This window comes from Dermacentor albipictus, chromosome 2 (assembly GCF_038994185.2).
Source record: "Dermacentor albipictus isolate Rhodes 1998 colony chromosome 2, USDA_Dalb.pri_finalv2, whole genome shotgun sequence".
NCBI lineage: Eukaryota > Metazoa > Arthropoda > Arachnida > Ixodida > Ixodidae > Dermacentor > Dermacentor albipictus.
In genome coordinates this window covers 195,672,653-195,680,129 of record NC_091822.1, presented here as the reverse complement: position 1 = coordinate 195,680,129, position 7,477 = coordinate 195,672,653, and the positions used below count along the sequence as shown (strand labels likewise).

The 7,477-nt window shown below is 50.1% G+C and overlaps 1 protein-coding gene across 1 annotated transcript in view; it reads left to right on the top strand.

The window, feature by feature from the left end:
• Positions 1-498: 498 nt before the first annotated feature.
• nAChRbeta1 (nicotinic acetylcholine receptor beta1) overlaps positions 499-7,477 on the top strand; it is a 41,334-nt gene continuing 34,355 nt past the window's right edge. The window contains exon 1 of the mRNA XM_065427567.1: positions 499-850. Coding sequence (XP_065283639.1) covers positions 685-850 — 166 coding nt within the window. The 5' untranslated portion in view covers positions 499-684. The remainder of the gene's footprint in view (positions 851-7,477) is intronic.

Here is a 7,477-nt window from a genome sequence, read left to right as displayed (position 1 = left end):
CAGAAGTATCTCAAGTATCAGCGTCGACACTGTGGTAACCTATGCTGCGGTGTACTTTATTGGGCACCTCCAAGGCTGTTCGCAGTTGCCACAAATACTATAACTGGCGCACTCCAAGACTACATCACTTCTTTAGCAGCGTGCCGCATGCGAATGCAAAATGTATCCGTTAACTGGTAACGTGCCGTGACCCTTGGTTCAATAGGTCAAGGGCTTTCAGAACACAAACGACTGGGGGCCCCTTTAACTGCATTTCAGTCTGGCTGCACTTGACATTTCCTGGCGTTTCTGCACCGTCGGCCGCCGCCGCAGCAGCGGCGCCCGCTCCCCCTTTCTTCCCGCCGCGGGAGGGACGTGCAAGGGCGTCTCTGGCACGTGAGGGTCGCGCGAGCCCGCGCTCCTCCCGGGGTTGCCGCCGCCGCCTCGGAAGCGCCCCCAGGCCGCCTCGGAAGCCGACGGCAGCGGCGGAGACGATTCCGAGGATTACAATCGCCGGCAGCCGAAGTGCCGCGGCGGCGCTGCAGGCGCGTCTCGGGCGAAACCCGCGGGTCGATGGTGGATGCTGCGCGCGCGCAGCGTGTTCCCGGCGTCGCAGCGGCAGACCGGGTGCAAGGCGGCGCCAGCGGAGGAGCAGGGAGAAGCGAGCTCGGCCGATGCCGGTGAGGGCCGCCATGGGGCCCCGCGATGGGCGCAGCCGGGCGCTGGGCGGCGGCACCGCGCCGCGCGCCGCCGCCTGCTGCTGCTAACCGCCGCCGCCGCCGCCATGTCGACCGGGCCGTCCGCCGTCTTCCCCGGCCAGCCATGACGGCCGCCTGCACCATCCTGCTCTTGGCCCTGCGGCTTGCGCCAGGTGAGCGAGCCCCGCCGGCCAGGCCTAGCCACTAGGCCTAAGAGGAGACCGCGCCATTGGCGCGCCGCGGGGCCGTCGACCCGCTGCCGCACTGAACCACCCACGTGGGCCTCGCAATCCGGCCTCGGTAGGTGCGGGCCCCGAGGGGGCCTGCACGATGGCTCGGAACCCCGGGGGTCCTATCGCGCGCGCGGGGCGGCCGCCGCGGACGAGGGCGCCCCCCCTCCCGCCACACGCGACTGCAGGGGTGCACGGGCGCCCCTGCCGCCACGGGGACACAGAGGGGCCCAGACCTATTGCTCTCGGACCGTCCTCAGTAAGAAGGAAGCACGAACATCGAAGAGCGTGCGCCAATGAAGTGAAATTTGTTGCGCGAGCGAAGCTTGCGATCCAGGGAAGCTCAGAGAACTCGCACGTCAGACAACAGGCACAGGCTATACGGAGAGGGTGCCCCCCGAGTCCTAACTCCAGGCAGAGCACAGAGAAGGGAACGTTCCAAGAACACCATGGAGGATTGAAATGGCACATGTACATCTAGTCTTGTGAACAAATAGAGCATGAGGTTCCAAAGCGGACTTTCGGCAACTGCAAGCACGGCGCAACCTCGCCAATTCCATGTGCCTCGCTCAAGATCTGGTGATCCAATGCTTTTCATGGGGCCGCATGGCCATTGGTTTGCGCACCTAGCGCCGAGCATTGTACCACGTGCTCTTTCACTTGCGTCTTGGACATGCACGTGCCGGCCGATGCCGTGGCACCTCACTGTGTTACCTATATCTGCATAAAAGTGATTTTTAAGAGACTCCCGCTCTTCAGCTCACTTATGTACTAGCGACATATCAGAGTTACGCGGTGTGCAATACCTGCGGGTTTAATAGTCTGGAGTTACAAGCATCTCGAACTTAACATGACCGTGAGAAGGCTGCTTCTGGCCAGGAGTTGGTGACGCTTTTTTAGGGCGAATAAGATTGTGCAAGCGTATTATGATTGCATTGCTCCATCATCATAGAGTGATGCATTGGTACAAAGTACTTAACATGAAGCCGCAATAAATGACTTGCTGTCGTGAATGACACTCTGAGACTGCGTTTTTCATGTGCAAGTGATTCGGCAAGGATGAAATCCCTAGGAAACAACACAGTTTTCTTCTAGAGATACTTAGTCAATAACCTGACTTGTACGTTCATTCATGACGCTGCCCGAGTGAACTCGCATTGTTCATAAACATATCGCACGGTATGTCCTAGCGGATTACCACTGGAAATTGGATAAACTGCAATCAATAGAAGTATAACTGCTGCAGTAGTAGATATCACTTTCGCATTCTTAGGCTCGATCGAATTCTGCGCGGAAAGAGCGCTCAGTGTTTCCTGGCCACATTGTCTTTCTTTAGCACACCCCTCCCCCGCCTCATTTTCTTAACGCCCGTACATCCACAGCTGCCGTACTTTATTGGTTGCGGCGATGAGGACTTGGTGACTTCACACATCAGTATGTTTGTACTTATGAACTACAGATAAATCCTATGAAACAACATTTGAACCGCTCAAGACGTACTGGAGCGTTCCCGAAGTGACATCGTCGAAGAACTGGGCTGGTTTAGTGGTATTGCAAACGAAGACAGAAGATTGAGAACAAATGAGGAACGTGAAGAATGAAGAAAAAATGACATCAAAGCACCCTAAGGGTAGCCATCGTCATCGACATCATTTCAAGGAACATAAGTTTACTGCGGCGAAGGTTTGATACTGACCCTTTTAGTTCTAGTCTTATTTAAGTCGTAGATATAAAGCGAGGCTTCAGCATATATGGAAATTCTGACAGTTTAGGAACCAACTCTTGGTCAATTACCTTGGCACAGTTTGGGGAAAGTTCACCATGGTCGCGCTTTCGGTTCCAAGATTTGTCAAACCGCCCAGCCTATCCGAGGGACTACCATCCCCTAGAAACGATAGAATATCCTAAATTTACCATCGACAAGATTGAACAAGCAAATTATACTAAAATGACGGGGACATTCTACCAATGCATTCTAGTAGAACAATCCCATGGAACGGAAACTTGGAGCATAACAAAGCTTGAGAAGAAGCGAAGGAGCGGGCCACACACAATGGAGGGACAAATGAGAAGCGCCAAGATAGATAAAAGCACCTGTATTTATTAGGGAGCAGGCGGGTGCGGCTGATATTCTAGTTGAGATTAAGAGGACGAGGTCAAGTTGGTCAGCTCATGTAATGAGTAGGAGGAGACAGCCAGCTAAATAGAGTAACAGCGCTGAGTACAGGACAGCAAGAGGCTTAAGGGTTTGCCTTCCTGCTTCACTGAAGTGACGCAGGATATAGCAGAACGTAGGAAAGGACAGAAAGTGAGATAGGCATAAAGGAGAGATGCCTCGACCTGCACCACTAATATATCGCAGGTTATACGAAAGGACACTCAGAATGAACTAATGAAGCCCAACGATCATTTTTTTGATCCTATCCTGTGCGCTGTTGCTCCATTTAGCTATAAGATGTACTAGCCAACCCAAATAAGCACAATTTTGAAGACAAGCAGTAATCGGTTAGAGTAACACAATGGGTGCCAAATGAAGAGAAAGACATTCGAGGACGACACTGAATAAAGGGCTGGGACGAAATTGGGACATTTCCAAGCGTAGAATGGAACGGGCTGACAAAGGATAGGGGTATCCCACCCTAACCCTTCCTGCCAAATTACAACAAATGCAGGCTGTTTAAACTTTTGATCGCTTGGATGTATAGTGTTTGTGTCTTTTCGTCCCTCTCGTCATCTACATGCTATAATCAAGGCAGACAAGTCGAGAGGGAGGGAGAAAGGAGGCCAAGAAAGAGAGGGAGGCCCAATAGGTACAGCTTTTTACCGTGCACGGGGCGGGGGGGGGGGGTTCGGGGGAGGCGGAAGATGTAGTTAAGATGAAGGAAATGGGAAAACACGACTGGGATGCACACCGCAATCACGACGCGAAGCAGCTTGCAGCAAGAACTGACAGCTTCTCTCGCACGTCCGTTAATATCAAGTTGCTTCAGTTAAGTTTATTTTGTTTTCAGTGGTTTTGTAGTGCCTTCATCTATAATAGACGCGAAGAGGTTCCGCTAGCGCATACATGCGTTGGAACCACAGTCTTAGGCTCCTCTTTTCTCTTAGTGGGAGTCTGTCTAGTCTGCCAAGGGCGTTTGCGCCATAGCACCGTAACGTAGAAAGATACAAACTACATGCACGGATGTCTCGTCCCAGCTGGAGGCATCAGAGCTAGGGCTGCTAGCTGTTACCATAAGAAAAAAAATTAGAGGACGCTTAAGCTTCGCCTTTAAGAGCGATAGCATTCAAAGATCCCTGATTGCTTCTCACGTTTCCCGGCAGCTGCAGCTTATGTAACCGTAGTGTTTACCGGGAAAAGCTGGCGGCGCACGCTATGCATGAAGGCGGGCTTTCTGGTAGGAACGCGGCCTCTTGCGTGGGCCGCGATGCGGCGGAGGCGAGCGCTAGCTGGAGGTGTTGCAAGGAATCGGGCGCGCCGCTCGACGCCGTGGCCGGTCTATGAATGGTAGAAACACTGGAAAAGTGGTTTGTTTGAGTTTTCGCGTCGCAAAATTATGTTTTCTCGCAGATTCAAATTACAATCCGACGCTATCATGTCTGTAGGTTTTGTGTAAGTCGTACTTTGCGATTTTTCTACCTATTTTAAATTGAGAAATTCAGTTAGTTCAGTAACTTCCTTGCGCCACATGGAGGGCCTGGGTATGCGTGGTTCGAAATTGCTTTTGTCGAAACGGCGTCCGACGCTCGACGCCGTACGCCGACGCCGGATTTTCTGCGACACGGGGTTTTTAACACCATCGCGTTATAATACGTCCATAGACAGGAATCATAATGGCGCTGGCTTACATTACAAACGAGATAACTTCTCACTGAACCGACAAACAAAATGTCGGAGCAGTTCCTTAAAGTTCACGAGGGTTGTAATGTGGGCTTGTTCGTTATGCATTTTCAAGGGGTGTACGGTAGCGCGATTAAAAGACGGGACAAAAGAAGATACACAGAGGCACACACAGCGCTGTGTGTGTCCCTGTGTGTCTTCTTTTGTCCCGTTTTTAAATCGCGCTACCGTACACTCCTTGAAGATGTTCCTTAATGTTGACAGCTGAATCGAATAACTTCAAAAAAGTCAGGTAGCTGTCGATTATTATAATATTTAGCGTGGCTTCGCAGCTTCCTTAGCTTACTGTACGCCGGACGCCAATTATAGAACCACGAAGCTCAACGGGAAAGGTGGCGCTAATTAGCACGCTTTTAGAGTTGGAAGCTCGGTGTGTGATGACGAGGACGAGAAAAGAAGGCAGACACTGTGACCCTATACTTCCTTTATACTCCATTTAGGCACCGAGTATGTCAAATCACCTAGCTCTGGAAGTCACTAACCTGACAAAGTCAGCCGCACTCACTCATGCTTCACCATTCGTTAAGAGCACATATCTCCCTTCTAAAAGTAATACAATTGCGATTCTAAAGAGGACCGCAACTATTCTATCTATTTGTCATAAAGTACAAATACATGGGCACGGTTGTTAGTAATTGCAGACCATTTGAACGCCCTGCCCATACAGGGTGCGAAACCAGTCGTGGACGCCGTCGCTCAAACAGCAGCGTAATGTCGATGCTGGAGAATGTCGACTACGAAAATATTGAACGAGCAGATTTAGTTTAGAGGTAAAAAGAACCAACCAAACCAAACCAAACAAAAACAATGAGTACATATAGTTGTGTAAAATGTACCGTAGTCCTTCTAATGAATTTCACATTCTAATTTTTATTATTATGATTATTCTTTTCTATTTTGGGCTTGTATTCAGGAAAAGTTCTTGCGTAAGTTAACGCTGGGGCTATCGCCGTGGTGATTGTTCTGTTTTTCACGCCCACCGCCATCATGAGCGACGGGTTCCACAGCGCCGCCCGGTGGGGGAATATTGGGAAGTTGGATAGGTCAGGGTGAAGGTCAGGCTTTTGAACTGCTGCTCGACAGAGATGAAAGGGGGACATATGAAAGATACGTACAGAAGCGGCAGATGATGGTAAGGGGGCACGATGATTAAAAAAAATATTTGTGATCTCACACACGCGTGGTAGTAATGCTCCGAGCTATGAAGAGCAGCCAGCATTGTCTGCACAGCCTCCATCACTTGCACTATTTTTTTAGCCGCAGGTGTGTTCAAACAAGCAAGTACCTGCTGCTGCAAGGTGCTAACCACTTGCTTTGTTATCGTCTTTATGTGACAGTTCAACGCTGAGCTCTAGCTGGGCTGCTGTCGTACGGCCGGAAGGCACGTTTGCGAGTCCAGTCTGGTGCACTTTACTCGAGGATAAGCTATCGGAAGACAGTTTACAGCTCTTGTTGCCTCCATTCGCGGAGCAGACACCGACGAGGCTACTAATTCGAACGTTAGAAAGGTAGTATGAAGTTAAAGAGAGGCTACAAGGAAGGTAAAGCTTTCAATGTGTGTGATTTCATTCTGCAGTCTAAATGGCTTTGTCATCTTTAGAGAGGAAGAAAGAATAAATTAGGAGAGTGCAGGTAGATCCCTGCTTCCCTGCACAGCGAGAAGTATCATGCAAATGAAAGCCATTGTGCTTTACTGTGGTGAGGCTGCATGCGGCTGAGCTCGATTGGCTAGCCAAATAAAACTGACACGCCGAGAACGAGGTGGATGACAGAGCAACCACGACAAAAAGGTCCACACGTAGAACCGTCTGCTTGCCTTTTACATAGGTAGTAAACGTTGATTCAACCATGGTGCCGATGTCTGGTTTTCAACGCTTGATCTTATGCTACGCCTTTGGATTGACCGCCTGTGCAGTTACGCGTGCAGATTTCAAAGTGTCAGTCAGACAGCTAAACCTTAAGCTGTTAAGAAATAGGAAGCGGTGAAGGACTGGGAAAGAGGGGCTGCGGCGAAGTAGGTCGAATATTTCAGTATAACATAGCATGATTATATATATATATATATATATATATACGCTAAACAGTATTTGTTTGCTCATTCTGCAATGAAGTGCCTGCGTTTGAGCGAGTAAGTGGTCGAGCAGCTGGAAGCGTATCGTGGCTCATAGCCAGTTTATCCAGAGAAATAAAAATTAAATAAGTAAAAGGCCGTGGTCAAACGTTCATATGTGCACATCAATGTTTAGCCACATTAGCGAGAAGTGGGCGTGTTGGATGGAAGGCTGAAAGGGAAGGCGAGTCGATGACGCTTGCGAAAGCCTATGTGTTGGCGCGCAAATGGCTGTCTGCGCGCTGTTGCAGGCGACATTGACAGCGTGCGAGAAATCGTTAGTCGCTCTCCAGCGCCATTGAGGCTCGGGTCCACTGGCGACCCCGGCAACGAATGGCGGCCGCACTCCGCGTATAGACGCGACGTTTTGTATCGTCCAGCGTTTTGTTTCATCAACATCGAACAAATTATAGGGAAGCAGGGAGTTATGTATAACAGATGCACACAGCAGCCTCTCGGGATATAGGTGGTAATGTTCCGATATACCTCTAAATTGATATAGCAGATCCAGTTCACGCATACAGTCATTCATCTATGAAGTATTCAATATCGCATTAGA